The 16,557-nt window shown below is 34.5% G+C and overlaps 1 protein-coding gene across 1 annotated transcript; it reads left to right on the top strand.

The window, feature by feature from the left end:
* Positions 1 to 458: 458 nt before the first annotated feature.
* LOC126970870 (fibroin light chain-like) lies at positions 459 to 15,776 on the top strand. Its single transcript, XM_050817019.1, has 7 exons — positions 459 to 566; positions 7,508 to 7,596; positions 8,773 to 8,968; positions 10,413 to 10,556; positions 12,753 to 12,850; positions 14,308 to 14,452; positions 15,446 to 15,776. Exons 1-7 carry the CDS (start codon positions 531 to 533, stop codon positions 15,539 to 15,541), a joined length of 804 nt encoding a protein of 267 aa, XP_050672976.1. The 5' UTR covers positions 459 to 530; the 3' UTR covers positions 15,542 to 15,776.
* Positions 15,777 to 16,557: the final 781 nt, after the last annotated feature.

Here is a 16,557-nt window from a genome sequence, read left to right as displayed (position 1 = left end):
TGATGGTTGAGACGGAAGAGATATATGGTGTTAAGAATTTATATTGCGGTTACGCGATAAAATAGATTTTTATGTACGGAGAAGAGCTATCGAGCTTCAGGAGCATTTTTTGATTAAAACAATGAATGATTATAATATTTAATTATAATCAATTATTAATAAATATTATTTAAATATTCCACCAGCTCTCGCGCTATACGACTTAACCTGAAACAATATTTACTCAATTAAATTAAGAATTATGACTTAATTTCTTATTGTCGTGCACAAACAAAACACTCAAATTAATTCTATTGTTTTAAAAGTACGCAAAAATTAATTCTGAAAAAATCGCTCGCGATTTTGTTTTTTCTTAATTCAACAATAAGGTGTTAAATGATTTGAAGTAATTGTAATTAAATTTTCTACTGAAAGGTTTGTTGATACAGTTGGGATTAATTTGTAAGGCATTATTGGGTAAGTATATATAGGGGTTAAAATGTTTTATTTGTGTATAGTGTATACCGTTGGGTCTATCGAAGACCGTCAAAATGCTGCCGTTTTTATTGGTTCTTATTGCTGCCCAGGTAAGATTTTTTTGAATATTTTTATTTGTGTTGATTTAAAAACACTCGTCATTAAGGTTCATTAAATAAACATTGATAAAAAATTCCTGCAGCATTTGAAATTCGTTTGAATAAAGTTTATTTGACTTTGACTTTGAAGTTACATTTTTGTTTTGCAATAATAATTTAATACAGAGCGCACTCGGTTTTGGAAGAAGACATATTATGTAACGTGATCTATAAGAAGGCTTAGTGCGGATTCGTTTAAATACGAGGATAACTTATTCGGGATTAATTTAACTCCTTGAATTTGTTGAATTTGTCCCTTGGAAATTATAGTATCAATTTTTCTAGCGTACTTACTCAAAACCATAGGATAGCAATACCGAGACAGCCTACGTATAAACCGACAAAAATCTACGTTGTGTTGTTTCTTCTAACGTGACATGAAATGTCATAACAATTCAATTTTGTAGGATAATAATGTGAAATGTCAAATGTTGACGTCTTGTTTAACGTTAATGTATGGAAGTGAGAGTTGGGTATGGCAGAAGAAGCATAAAAGCAGAATTAACGCAGTTGAGATGCGATCACTGCGTAGTATGTGTGGGGTAAGACTGACTGATAGAATTCCGAATGCGGTAATACGACCGCGCTGTGGTTTGAAAGAGGATGTTGTGACAAGGACTGAAAAAGGAATGCTTAAATGGTTTGGACACGTGGAGCGAATGAGTGAAGAAAGAATGACGCATCAAATATATAAGGCAAGTGTGTGTGGGCAAGCCGGTCGCGGGACACCTCGTAGAAAATTCATCGATCAAATTGGGGACGTTTTGAGAAAAGGAGAGGTCCGAAGCACCCGCAACCGGCGAGCATGTATGAAAATAGTAATGAATGTAGAGGAAGCGCGTGAGGTTTGTAAGGATAGAAGCAAATGGCATTCTATTGTCTCTGCCTACCCCGACGGGAACAAGGCGTGAGTATGTGTGTGTGTGTGTGTGTGTGTGTGTGTGTGTGTGTGTGTGTGTGTGTGTGTGTGACGTCTTGTTTATTGTTATTCGTCTTCACGTGTCAAGTGAGATGTCTGCTCTAACAACTGTTATTCTCCGTTTAACCTTTGAACTGCCAAAATCATCCGTGTATAGTCGTTGGTAAAATACAAAATTAGCCAAGCGTAGTCTTAGAATAGCAGTAGTTACTCCTGAGTACAAACTTACTCCAGTTTGGTCAAATCCGCCCTAATCAATGTAGTTGGCGGTGCTATTCTCCTAAAATCTAGTAACTCCTATGTTCGCCCGTTGTTGACTTGGTTGGACTGGTTGGACTTTTGTAATATATTAATAAAAAAAGTGTGTGTTCTTATGTATGCCCATGAGAAATTATCCTTCTTTGGCCTAATAAAGCAAAAATCCTCAAAATTATTTATTCCTCGTGCAATTCTACGTTTGTAGAAAAAACAATATTGTAAAAACGATGCAACGATGGTTTTGACAATTAATTATTAAATAACGAATACGGCTGTACGGGATTGAACCCTTTGCCTATCCTAATAATGGATGAATAAATAAAAAAAATATCAAACGTCAGAATATTTTAGGGACCAACTTCGACCTGTTACTTTTCTGTTACAGTGATGCGCGCGCATCTTAAAATTTCACTCTCATCATATTTTCATGACGCACCTAAGGAAGTATAACTTCAAAAACAATTACAGTATTTAAAAATTCACTCCAAGAGCAGGTTACATTTGGTTTGTTTGTTTGTCATTTGTTTTTACAATGTGGCTGAAGAGGCGGTGAATGCGTTCCAAGAGGCCATTCAAGACGTCCCTCACGAAAACTGGAACAACTGCTTTATACAATGGCTCCGATGAATGCAAAAGTGTGTAAATAGTGAAGGAATATATTGAGAAAATCAGTTAATAAATTAATACATTACTTGTGGCATTGTTAATGAGAATTCAGAAACTTACAGTATGACCTAAGTGAATTTCAAGAATTTAGTCCTATTCTAGCCCGTTGAGTTTCTTGCGCCCGTTTTATTCAGGTCTGAGAAATAGGCTTTCGGATAAGTGGTAGTTCTTGACCAGAGATTTTAAATACAAATATTTGTGCAATTTGTATAGTTCGTCTCTTGACATCTAGAAAGTTTTCTTATTTTATATATAATACTTCATGGAGTGCACTTTAGTCCAAATTGAGAGATAGAACAGTTTTTATTTTGATTTGGGACCCATAATTATTTTTATTTTCAATATTTGTTTTCTATGGACATGTTTTCTGTTGGAGAATTATTTGACGCACGGTTTGACAGTTCTACTGTGAAACAACTTCATTATAACAACAAGGAGTTTGGAGGAGAGATGTTACGAAATAATTCTTGATGGTATGAAAAATTATTGACAAATAGATAACCCAGCAAACGTTGTATTGCCATCATAGTTAACAACTGTAGTTAATATACCAATTAAAGTTCGCTAAAATTAAGTTTATTTTTTACCTCCTGAGAAATTTAGACAGATGCAAAGATTCTAATTAGTTATTCATTTTAAACTATTCTTTCAATTTGATTTCTGAACGACGGGGGACACGTCAAAGGAAAAACAAATTTGTTTTTTTTATTCCGAACATTTTCATATTTATTCACCTTCTCTGGACTTCTACAAATAATTCAAGACCAAAATTAGCCAAATCGGTCCAGCCGTTCTCGAGTTTTAGCGAGACTAACGAACAGCAATTCATTTTTATATATATATAGATGTACAGAACGTCTGTCTGGTCAGCAAGTAATGTATATATATTATATTAAAGTTCAATATATCATCGTCCATATTAATGCTTAACTTCAAAAATATGCTTTGTCAAAGCTAAATTAAAACGGTTTTCGATTTACATTTACATAATATTTTGTCCTAAAATCCTATTTGTAGGGTAGATGTGTGATATGTAAATAAATGAATTCATACATAATAATTGAAATTGTTATCACCTCACTGTATGTAGTCTATCTATATGTAAATTGTTAATATAGATTTGGTCTCGTCAGTATTCAGTATTCATTGAGTTGGGAGATGTTAAACGTTTACATAAAACACAAATCTACAATAATATATAAAATATACATAAAATAATATATAATAAAATGTACATAAATATATCTTAAAAGAACATTTGTTGTGTGTTCTACAAACAAAACCGAAGGCAATAATGTAGTTTTAGAATTTTTGTCTGTTTGTCTATATGTGTCCGAACAAAACTCAAAAACTACTGAAAAGATTTAATTGTAATTTTGAATGAATATAAGGTAATTTAGGTTTTCAACAAGTGTGTGTTACCAGTGATGACTAACGGTACGCAGACGTGGTCGCTAACTATGGGCCTTATGAGAAAGCTCATGGTCGCTCAGAGGGCAATGGAGAGCGCTATTCTCGGAGTTTCCCTGCGAGATCGAATCAGAAAAGGAGATCCGTAGGAAATCCAAAGTTTCCGACATATGATTGCGAATCTGAGGTGGCAGTGGGCAGGGCACATAGTTCGACGGACAGGTGGCCGTTGGGGCAGTAAAGTCCTCGAATGGCGACCACCTACCAGAAGACGCAGTGGTAGTAGGCCCCCCACAAGATAAACCGATCTGGTCAAGATCGTTATAAATACCTTTGGACAACTCAATGTATGTTTGCGATAGCAATATATAAATATATATAGTACAGAGATTTAAGAGACACAAAAACTTTTTTTCGCAAAATTTTCTGAGTGGCCTGGTATAATGATTTGTAAATAAGGATATAAGTATGTCTCCTTACATAGTTTCACCATGTACACGTAGTATTTTTTATTAACACTTAATTACACATAATAGCAAACAACCAGTAAACAAAATATAAATAAGAACTTAAAATTATACAAAACAACAAATAAATCGGACATAAGCAGTGGCTTCCAATTTACTGTTGTTAATGTTTGTGCTAAGATTTGTTTTATCTTGAATGTGTTAGTTTTAAAGGAATACGAAACAACAACATTCTTAAAATCATCATTAAATCTTGAGTTTTGGAGAGCAAACATTTTAGATCATCTGCATATAATAAGAACTTACAAAACATTGCTTTAAGCAATAAGATGCCATTTATAAAAAGTGTAAAAAACAATGGGCCGAGTATAGAGCCTTGAGGTACGCCTGACGTTACGTTTACTGTTAAGGAAATGAAACCGTAAATAAACCGTAAGTAAACTTCCCATTGTACAGTAGCACTGAGGTAAGAAGAAAACCAGCGCAAGAGTTCCCTTTAAAACCTTTGCTTGATTTTTTTTTAATAACTGTAGGTAGTCCTTGTCAAATGCCTTTTTGAAGTCTGTGTAAACTGTTTCAATTTGTTTTTTGCTGTCAACCTTCAAAAAATAAGAAATCAGTAAAAAGAAGAACATGTGCCAAATCAAACCTGCTGGCCATGAAATCGTGTTGCTTTTCTATGATAGTGTTTTTTAGTTTTATGTATATGTGATGGTGATCTAAAATATTTGGAATAAATGAAAGTATAGAAATCGGACGATAATTTGCGACTTTTTCGTTATTTAGCAGTAAACTAGCAATAAACTTTAATTAGACGATGTTTAACGTTCTGTACCCAAATATTTATCCATTCCACTGTTCGTCCGTCATTCTTTCTGTCAGCAGGCTATATCTGAAAAACCGCAATAGGTACAATGCTAAAATTTTGAATGAGTGTGTATGAGTATTTGCCGCTATAAGAAGAAATAATGTTAATTCATCTTTATTATCTAAAATGTCCACACAGGAACTGTGCGTACAATAAAGAAATAAACATATTGCACAGTAGTTATTTTTGTGTATCGATAAAAATTATTTAAATCATGTTGAGACTGTTGGATGTATTGAATAATACAGCGCAAAACCTGTCAGCAGACTACCTACATAACATAAATGGGTAATATAATTTTTTTAAGGTTAGACCGTTATACTTACAAGAGACTAGAGACAGTTGGTACAAGGAATACATATAGTGAAAGAACCACTAAATAGTTTCCGAGGCTATTAAATAATGTAATCACCTCTCTCATTGATAGCATTACAGAGGCAAATTTGAAACACAAATTAAAAATATATTTTTTAATCAACATCCTGTAGATGGCTCTTAAAGTTGAACACTGGACCGGTTCCATTGTTTGCTCGGCGGATTATTGTGGTCGTTTGCAAACAAGAATTATTGAAATCATTTTAATAATACGTCTTGGTTCTTGATCTTTTTCTTTTGCTTATATTTTTTTATCCTTTTGTTATTTTTGAACAATAAAAAACAATTGATATGTTTTTGTAACTTCTTCGCTATAAACAACCTCGGCCTTACAAATAAACTTGTATAAAGTTATAACTGATGATAAACAAAGAAAATGAAAAATGTTTACAATATCGTTGACAACACAGTCAATACAATGATAATTCTGAAGTTTTCCGAATGACAAGCTGCCTTGCAAATAAACGCGGGAAATGTTATACCTCCGAACAAACCATTCGTAAGCAAAATGTCTATTTGTAAACATTTTACATATTCTTGATTTATGCTTAGTTATAAATTTATGTCAATTTTATTTGTAAGGCCGCCTATATGTTGACAACTTGTAACAAACTGTCCAACTTTTTATTGAATTTCAGTTTCCTGGGTATTTTAGACAACATGACATAGAAACACAATAATGCGCTATCTAACCATCCAAGGACCAATTATTACCAGTTGCTTTAAATAAGTTCACTGACAAATACACGTTTAAAATATCTACATAGATACATCAAAATTAGCTTACCAATCATTCATCAATATTTCTGATAAACAGACCAATCCAATCGTGTTTTGGGGTTAACATCAAATTGTTCTAGATAATACGAGAATGGAGTACTTATTGGCATTTTCGTTGGAAATTAGCTTCACGATGGGTTGTTTAACAACGCTTTGTTCGCAAATGTTCACGACAGATTTGTAATTACTGCCGTTATTGTTCTCTATCTATCATTTTGAATTGATATGAATTGGCTGAAATCGCAAAATATGAAGGAAAGCCCAGTGGTCTAAAATTATACAAACTTTTGTTTATTAGGCTATTTGTTTATAGGTCTTGTCTGCCGTCAAGTAGTAGTGTGCATTATAATTGTGTTTCGGTCTGAAGGGCGCGTAGCTAGTGAAATTACTGGGCAGATGAGACTTAACACTGTATGTCTCAAGGTGACGAGCGCAATAATTGTAGTGCCGCTCAGTTTTTTTTATGAATCGAAAAATTTAGGTAATATTGATTATTTAGAGGGAAAATTCTTAAGGTAAGCTCACTGACACGGAAATTTGGCCAAGTATAAAATTACGGAACTCACATTTAGCTTACAAATTTTGACTATTTCTGCTCTTGCTCACATGATAAGAACAAAGTTATACACACTTTAAAAACTACTGCTATTTCAAGTTACGAGTTTTGCCAAGATTCCGAGCTGACACGTTATTATCAAATCAAGATATTCAAGAATCTTTATCGGCACTTTATTGTGATGGGCAGGTCGTATTAATTACCATCAGCTGAACGTCCTGCTCGTCTCGTCCCTCATTGTAATAAAAAAAAGTTAAACTTATTGAAAACGGTTAGATATATTTTAGGTAATGTTTTTTAATCTAAGTGTTATGAGTTTTATTAAGTATTAATTCCGCCCAGATTTGTTAGTCTACTTGCATAATGCACCTAAACCGCATCCTCCATGGAAGAATCGACCCATGAGACGTTCCAGAGTTCAATGAGTCAACATATCGTACGGATGCCTCATGGAAAGCGAAAACACGTGACGAATCGGTTGAAGTACAGTTTTACGTTGTCGTTCGTTCTTCGGAACTGAAACTAAAGACAACTCATAAATTTTAGAATAATGCCAAACTCAACAAAAACTAAATATCTTTTCTTTGTCGACAGAGCGCCTTAGCTGCTCCATCTGCCAGCGTCTCCTTCTATAACGCCAACCAGATAGATTCACCAGTTGACAATGGAAATCTCGTGAACAGGTAACTAAGATAATGACAAATCGATTGAAGTAGAATCATCAAAAACGGCCCTCGCGTCTGGTCTCTAGAGCGTCAGGAAGAAACAAACGTATACAGTTACATAGATTGAAACTTTTAGTGACAGACACTGCCATATACGATAAAATTAGTTGCAATTTTGATTCCTGATGAAAAATTACATATAATTTTTCAGTGATAATTGTTTAAAGTACATTAGATTTTAGTAATGGACCGACTGCGTATAAAAACCTTAATAATGTATACCTCTCTTTTTTTAGAGATAAACTAGCTAACCCAGCAAACGTTGCATTGCCGATATTAAAATCGCGATACAAAAGTAACTGTTGATCGTAGATGGGTGAATATTTGAAGTTGTATGTATTTTTTAATGCTGACTCATAATCAAACAAATTTAAAAAAAAATGTCGTGTGGACCACCCTTAACACTTAGGGGGATGAAAAACAGATGTTGTCCGATTCTCAGACCTACCCAATATGCACCCAAAATTTCATGAGAATCGGTCAAGCCGTTTCGGAGGAGTTCAAAGTTTAACACAATGACACGAGGATTTTATATATTAGAATAGAATAGAATAGAAACACTTTATTAACAGTAAAACACACACCTTCAATTTACAGTATAAATCTTAAAGTAATAAAAAATTGAATTAAATGTAACAAAAATTATTAAAATATAAACAAAAACAAAATATTAAATAACTGTGCGGCGCGTGATTCCCTGTTAAAAGGAGCTGACTCAGTATATTGTTGGTCAGTGCAGAAAACACCAACACAACACTGGTTTTCAGCAGCCCCTCGTGACATTTGGAGTAAACAGCTGTTGTAGTTAACCCATTAAATTATTTTGTTAACTTAAAACTTGTATATAAATTGAATTGGTTGGTTTCATTGGTTGTGGTTCAGTAGACATATGAGTTGCAACTGGCTTGGTAACTGACGTATGATACAAATGGTCTGTTGGCTAACTACCGTCAGGGTGTCGAATTTGCGTGATTGTGTGAGCGTGAGATCCTCACTTTTACCCTCACTCGCCAAAAGTAGTATAGCTTCAATTTAGGCCGTTATCTTTAATCTAATACATTTTCGATCGAAGTATAAAAATAAGCTATTTATATATGTATATTTACCACATTCTTATATATGATAGTTTTTCAGGTACGTCATCTCCGGACCCTTCGACTATTTGGATGTTTCCGACATCCCCCTCTACTCCAACATGATGCTCCAGATCCTTGGTGACCTGAGTATTGTCCCTGATTCCGTTGCTCAAACCTCCGCAGTCATCCAGACCATAGCCACCTTGGGTGAACTCACAAACGGCATCCCTGGGGATTCTTGTGAAGCTGCTGGCGTAAGTACTTGTTTTTAATACATAAGACGAACTCTTCATAGGGCGATGAACGGTGAACTAAATGACGACGGCAAACGAAAGCTAGCGAATCTCTTCCTCTCTTTCCCTCACCTCGCTAAACGGACTGCTTCTCTTTCGTCTGGTAGCTTTATTTCGCCGACGCTCGTGTGACCTACCCTAATACGACTAATTTTCTTTAGAATGTGTAGGTTGGTGCCTATAGTACTTGGAAATTCAATATTATATTGTAAGTGAAGCCTGTTTTTTGTTCTTTTTAAGTTTTTAATCTGGATGCCGATTAAGATTTATGGCTTAGAAGAATTTAGCAAGAACATAACATTTTTTAATGTTGTTTCAATAAGAATAAAACAATACCACGTACCGGAAGGCGTAGTGTTGGTTGGCCCCCCACGAGATAGACCGACGATCTGATTAAGATCGCCGGAATAGGTTAGATGAGGGCAGCGCAGAACCGATCGTCATGGCGACGTTTGGGGGACGCCTTTGTCCAGCAGTGGACGTCTTCCGGCTGAAATGATGAAGAATAATATACTTAGTTAAACGATAAAAGTAATGTAGTTATTTTTAAAGAATATCATAAAAATATAATGATAAATTCATTCTTATAATTATTAGCGTCGTCACAATGATTGATTTTAAATTATTATATAGATCATTTTTAGCTGACATATGTCATTCTCAAATGTCAATTGTCAATGTCAAATGAGCCCTGAAGAACATTGACATTGGATGACTTAAGACTCAAGCAATAAATTATCATAGTAATAGCTTAGCGCAATTCGTTGCTATGGAAGTACTTTTCTCATCCATCTTTCAAATCATAATACCACCGTTACAAGAATAATTATTCTTAGCTAACTAATCGCCGCTACCCGCAAAAATATTCAGCTTTATAGAGAGTTACTCACCTGGTGTCTGGTCGACCAGCTACGACGGGCCATGACTCTGGTGTCTGTATGGTGTCTAGTTTTTTTTTAATGAAAATAAGGGACGTGACGAGCAGGACGTTCAGCTGATGATAATTGATGCGCTCTACCCACAGAATGCAGTGCCGCTCAGGATTTTTGAAAAACACAAAAATTCTGAGCGGCACTACAATTGCGCTCGTCAAAAGATGTTAAGTCTCATTTACCCAGTAATTTCACTAGCTACGTCGCCCTTCTGACCGAAACACAGTAATGTTACACATTACTGCTTCACGGCAGAAATAGGCGCCATTGTGGTACCCATAATCTAGCCGGCTTCCTGCGCAAAGGAGCCTCCCTCTGGTAAAAAGTAGTTTGGTAGCTTACGAACACTTAGGGACTTAGCCGTAGGGCTATATCCATATGTCATAAGGCTACACCTGTAACCCTAATATATGAAATATAGCCCTAAAAATTTTGAAACTACATTTATCATTTAACACTCATTGTTATTGCAGCTGATCAACGCCTTCGCATATGCCTCCAGCTCTGGAAACAACGCCGGACTAGCACAAGCTCTCGCAAACTTCGTCCAACGTCTGTCCAACAATATCGACTCAATCACCCAACTTATTGTCAACCCAAGCTCAGCACGTTACTCCGTAAGTACCTTCTTTAAAAGAACCACTATTAACTAGTTAACTACCATCCTTTGGACTTATGTATTAATGTTACAATATTCCTGAAGCAATATGTGTATCAAAGTCACAATTATTTATTTATATTCCTAGAATTACCCGTGCATACCTTATGATCTATTTCGATGTTTTTGGTGGGTGGCCCAATTGCACACAATAAACAGGAATATGTAGAATCGTTTGCTCTTCCCACGGTCGCGGTGTCCCCAAGTTCCTTACCTTATCCTTACCCACCTAGTACTAAGTTGTTTTCGACTTTCAAATTCATAATATGTAAGTTTATCCGACAATTTATAAGGTTGGCAGCGCTCTTGTCATTTCTCTAGTATTACATACAAGAGAGTATGTGAGAGTTCAGGTGACCCATATACGATTACAATTTCGTTAGAATCTTTCATTGTGATCATTTCGGTATATCTTTTACGTATTATCTATTATTTTTAATGCAGCAATTTATGTTATTATTTATTATTAGCCCTTCACTGTCGATTTAAATTTCTAGCAAGTAGCAACGATTGACAATTGATCTCCCTTCAGCACATTACTGTCCAAATTTTGCATTTTAATGTGGGTAGAAAATATCTATAAATAAGTTAGTAAAATTCATAATTATAAGGCTTAGATTAAGGATTGGTTTCCGCTGCGCTCCAACAAGATGCCGGAGGCGTTGTCGCAAAGTGCGGCAACTAGTACTACGCCCCAGTAAGTACGTGGGCGTACTCGAGCCAGTCTCGAACAATGTGTGGCATTGACGTTTCACATGTTCTGTTATACTTTGCTAATAATTGCAACTAAAATGCCGGGTTGCGTAGTAAAACTTTGTTAAAATAATACTTCAAGAAATAAGAAAGACACTGGGATCACATATCATCAGTAAGTATTTTGTATTTTATCAATTTCAATGTAAAATAAAACGAAGCGTTTGTTATTAAATTTGAAAAATGCCATTGAGTGTCAAGATGCCACGCACACAAGCATCTAATAGTTGCCGTAATAAAAAAGCTATTGTTCTCAGGCAGTGCGGTATCTAGTTGGATCGAAGCGAAGACCAAACCTTAATCTAAATTACTAGGTATAGTTACAAGTTTAAACGAAAACTGTCGTGTCATTTAATGCTTACGCGCTTTTATTGACAGTGACAATCGATCTGAACGTAATCGAACTCGCTATAAAACTACTTTCGTACACCTTAATGAAATTGCAATTGGTATGGATGTCTGACAGGGATACAATGCAGCACATTTATCATCAATTGTTGTTGCCATTTCATAAACGAGGGAGTATTTATTGATATAAATGGTTCAGTTGTTATGAAGACTAATTGATCGTGTTTGTAGTGAGTGAGGAAAGATATTGAAAGTGGTTTGATTAATAAAGCAAAATAACGGCTTAGGGAAAGCTGAGTTTTCGGTTTGATGATACTTTGGGGCTATTATCACTGCGTATTAAATGATTTTAAAAGATTAATGAAAGCTATATCGTGTATATATATTATATATATATTACATCGTGTAAACGAGCAAATTCAAATATTTTTATTCAAATTAGCATGTGGCATCAGTTATTAATAGTCAAAAACTACCACCCATTCCAAAACGAATGCCTTAGACCTGAGATAATGGGCGTAACAATCACAGCGGGCTTTTTTTTCAACAAAAAATTCAACTTATTATTTAATAGCTTGTGGGCGGCCGCTCCAATCTGTGATTAAGAAAGTCATTTATGTTATAGTAACCTTTACCACACAAACGTTTCTTCATAATTATTTTGAATAACGTAATCCTTTTGTTTTGAACATTATCTGGGAAAGCATATTATACATATGCTTTTACACGAAGACCCCGCCCCACAATAGACTTACTAACTCGACTTAGCCGAATAGTATGCATTATAAGTTTATGTCTGTTCCTGATCTTCGTCAAATCTAGTGCATATATATTTTGAGGGATCGGCTGTAATGATTGGATCTAATTTATTATACTTGGTTTTGGGTTGCGAATCAGTACCAACTTATCACATGCACCTAGAAATGCATAGTAATGAACAGCAGTGGGGCACCAAAGGTAGTTTATTTTATAAAGATCTTATCAATTCACTCATATTTGTTTCAGCTTTTATGTATATAAGTAACGGTAATTTGTATTTTTGTTTTACAACTAGGCTGGTCCTCGTGGTAATTGTCTTGGTGGAGGAAGAACTTATCAATTCGAGGAAGCATGGGACGCCATCCTGAGTAACTCATCGCCAGCAGCGAGCTCGTAAGAACTTTTGTAGTGATTTTAACGCTTAATCTATTTTATCATTCTGTTTTAGCAGACTTGAGAATTCTACTGATAATTTTTTCTGATAATCTTGCAAGGCTACCGCAAAGTGATTATTAATGAAACGCAGTAAAACATTTATCAATCTTTTGTTAATTATTTTCTGTATTTTTATATTATTGTCATTTTTCTAAGCTTTTTAGTTGCGTTTCTTGCGTGGTTTGTTTTTATCATTATTAAAATTTTTACTTATTAAATAAGTCATATGCTAATAATAACTATGCCCTGTAATTTTAACCAAATTTAATGTATTTAAAAAGTTGAACCATTTTGATTCAGGACTAAGAAGAGATTTTTGGAAATAACATAATTAAAATAAGGGAAGTTAATAGTAAAATTCTACAGGGCTAGTATCTAATTTATAACGTGTTAAATTGTCCGTCTTTATAACTCTACATACATATTTAGGTATCTGATGGGCCTAAGATGGTATTGTAGTGGCTTCACTCTTCAAAATCAATCACTTTTCCCTTCACTCACTCTTTTATTCACTTAATCGTCTCTTCTTCAGCTCTTGGGTTGACACTTTTAACTCAATACAGCACAAAACAAAAGAATTTTGGCCAGAGTTGAAACGACAGACTGCTGCCGAAGAAGACGTACCTACGATGGGTAGAAATTGCCATCTGTATAAAGTTTGTGCTAACAAGATTATTTTTATCATTACAACTTAATGATAATTTCTGACTTCTTTGTATTGTTGTACTACTCTTCATCTCCAATAACGACAATACAGAAAACGTTATTTAAATTAAAACATAAGCATCAATTACTAACACTTATTATATCTTGTGCACAGTTTGACATACTAGCATAGACTTAATAAATAAAATTAATGTACTCCGATGTACAATAGTGTTCTTGAAATGGCGCCGAGAATATTTAACAGGATACCTACACATATCACAGGACTGAAGTTGACGTGACAGATACAACACACACATTTTTTTAAATATCATATTACTTAATTTCTTTTTACCAGTTTCAATTGTTATATGTTATTTCAAAATATTCAATTATAGATGTATTTATGTATATCAATTAACTGTCATTGTGTATATATATATATTTGTTTGACTTGTTATTAATTACTGTTTGTACGCCACAGCATGCGGGCAACGAATGGAGAACTTTTTTAGTGATTTGAAACATCTATGTATACCCATGACTACAAATAAATGATCTTATCTTATCTTAAATAAAACACACACACGCAAACCTCTCTTTTGTGAGTTTGTTAATAATGTAAAAGTTTTCGGAAGATCCTAGCCTCTGCAACTCAGGGTATCCTACCGCAGAGGGTATGGCACAAAATACACTGTACCTTATATTATTAGATTTGATTAAATTATTATCATTAAACAAAAAATGATATTATATTTTTATGATTCTAGCCTCTTGAACGAAGAGTACTGCGTTGCTAGACGTATGTACAACGCGTTCAATATCAGAAGCAACAATGTTGGTGCCGCAGTGACCGCTACCAACATCCCACAAGTTGTTCAAGTGGCTCAATATGCTGTCCAATATTTGACTAATGTAAGTATTGTATGTCAAAATTATCGATATTTATAAGACTGATAAAAATTACGGAGTCACATCATAATAATAAATTCTTTATTGCCATACAAATCATTACAAATATAAAATTAACCATTAGGATACGCGATGATACAAAAGGTGTCTGTGTGTGTGTGTGTGTGTGTGTGTGTGTGTGTGTGTGTGTGTGGGTGTGGGTGTGGGTGTGGGTGTGGGTGTGTATGTAAGTGTGTGATTGCATCATGTGAGAGAAAGATATTTCCAGTGGAAGTGGTTCAATTTCTCAAAGCAAAACGGTATTTTTTTTAAAGGACTCGATACTCATTTGTTTCTTTAGAGGAGGAGGTAAGTCATTCCAAAATCAAAGATCCCCTAAACCGAGCTGTTTTGTGCTTAGGGATTATCAGGCCGAGTTGTCTGTTTGCACGCAAGATGTGTTGTACGTTGAAATCTTTAACCCAACGGAGCTTTTCAAATAAATATTCAGGCTTCTTGTTCCAAATAACCTTTTGAGTTAATCTATGTGTTTCATGTGGAATAATTGAGGATGTTGAACACTTATTATATAAATGTGTTCGATTTCAGTCTAGTAGAGACGAAATTGTAGGACTTATAGGTTTGAACAGATTTGATACGAGTATCTTTGTAAAAATACTTGCCCGTCCTGCATCTAAGGATGCCATTGTTTTATTTTTGATGATTTTCCTTTTATTAATGTTTTTTTTTTATTTAAATTAAGATTTTTTTTTCTTTTGTTTTAATGTTAATGTACTTAGATTATAATGGGGCTGACATGTACATACATACAAGCCCCTAAATAAATAAAGAAAAAAAAATAAGACTGCTATTCTAAAAATCTCAGACTAAATAATCAATTAAGTAAAATAAGTTTAAATAGTTAATAATAATTATCAATATTTCTGAGTAATTGATAAAATTTTTCATATTTTTTGTAATAGAATTAAAATTTTTGTATTTTATTTCTTTTAATAGTTCTTAAGAGTCGTCGCTTCTGGATCTAACCCATCGCAAGCCGGAGCTGCAGCTAAGTCCGCCCTCGCGCAAGGTCTAGCCAAGGTGAAATGCTGAGACCACAACTACACATTTCTCTATTTCTACACAAAATTTAAAAATTGCAAATGCTTATCTTCAATGATGAACTTTCTGTAATATAATTAAAAAAGTCATGATTAAATATTTAATTATCTATTTCCGACAGAGCTACTTTGATAGAATGTTATGCCTAAATATTTTAAATAAAATATGTAAATATTGTATTATAAGAAAAGTATGATATCGTATAAATACAGTTTATATATATGAAGGTTATTTTATTCACCTTAAATATTTAATTAAATTAGGTAATAATACATAATATGCAATTATTGTGGTTGAGCGGGTTATCAACTGTAAAGTAGATCCTGTAGATGGAGCCACAACCTGAGAGTTGAACAGGCATGCCAAGCTTTAAGATCCATACGTCACTCGAACGGTTGACTCAGTTGGTAAGAGCGCTCGAAGGGAACCCGAGAGCCGCGGGTTCGACTCCCGTCTCATTCATATGCTACAAAAAAGATGTTATCGTAAATTAAAGAAAGCATTACTGACTTTATAAGATTTCCCACTAACATTTTTTTTTAAATAGACGAAATAAAACTAATATTAATTCTTCTTATACTTTGATAGTTGCAAGTAATTAAAACTGATATAATAGTTTCGATGACATTTAATTGTGAATTTTCGTAAGAAGCAAGACCTTATACGGGTTGCAGACCAAGAGCTAAGCTAAGTTAGTTTAGCTTAGCTCGAATAGCTGACGCAGTTTGTTGTGTGCAGACCGCAAACTATGCGAACTAAGCTATGTGAGCTAACTAAAATATGCGAAGCTAAGTTAGTTGTGTATGCCGGTGCGCAGCTACACGAGCTAAGCTAAGTCCTTCCCGCTACCCCGCACACCCTTTGCACATCCTTCGCCAGCAACTACGCAACACTGACTGAGCTTGGCTTAGCTGTTGGTGTGCATGCTATTTATGTCTAGCTTAGCTTAGCCTAGCTTTCTTGGCATAGCTTAGTTTAGCCTTGGCATAGCTTAGTTTTCGGTCTGC

Source organism: Leptidea sinapis, chromosome 22 (assembly GCF_905404315.1).
Source record: "Leptidea sinapis chromosome 22, ilLepSina1.1, whole genome shotgun sequence".
Lineage (NCBI taxonomy): Eukaryota > Metazoa > Arthropoda > Insecta > Lepidoptera > Pieridae > Leptidea > Leptidea sinapis.
The sequence above is the reverse complement of the archived record's forward strand: the minus strand, read 5'-3'. Positions and strand labels throughout refer to the sequence as shown.

What these genes read in the sequence shown, in the direction of transcription:
- LOC126970870 (XM_050817019.1), top strand. Translation starts at nt 531, where the DNA reads ATGCTGCCGTTTTTATTGGTTCTTATTGCTGCCCAG. An exon ending in TGGTTCTTATTGCTGCCCAG is followed by an intron (nt 567 to 7,507) that starts GTAAGATTTTTT and finishes CTTTGTCGACAG; the next exon opens with AGCGCCTTAGCTGCTCCATC. An exon ending in TCATCGCCAGCAGCGAGCTC is followed by an intron (nt 12,851 to 14,307) that starts GTAAGAACTTTT and finishes TTATGATTCTAG; the next exon opens with CCTCTTGAACGAAGAGTACT.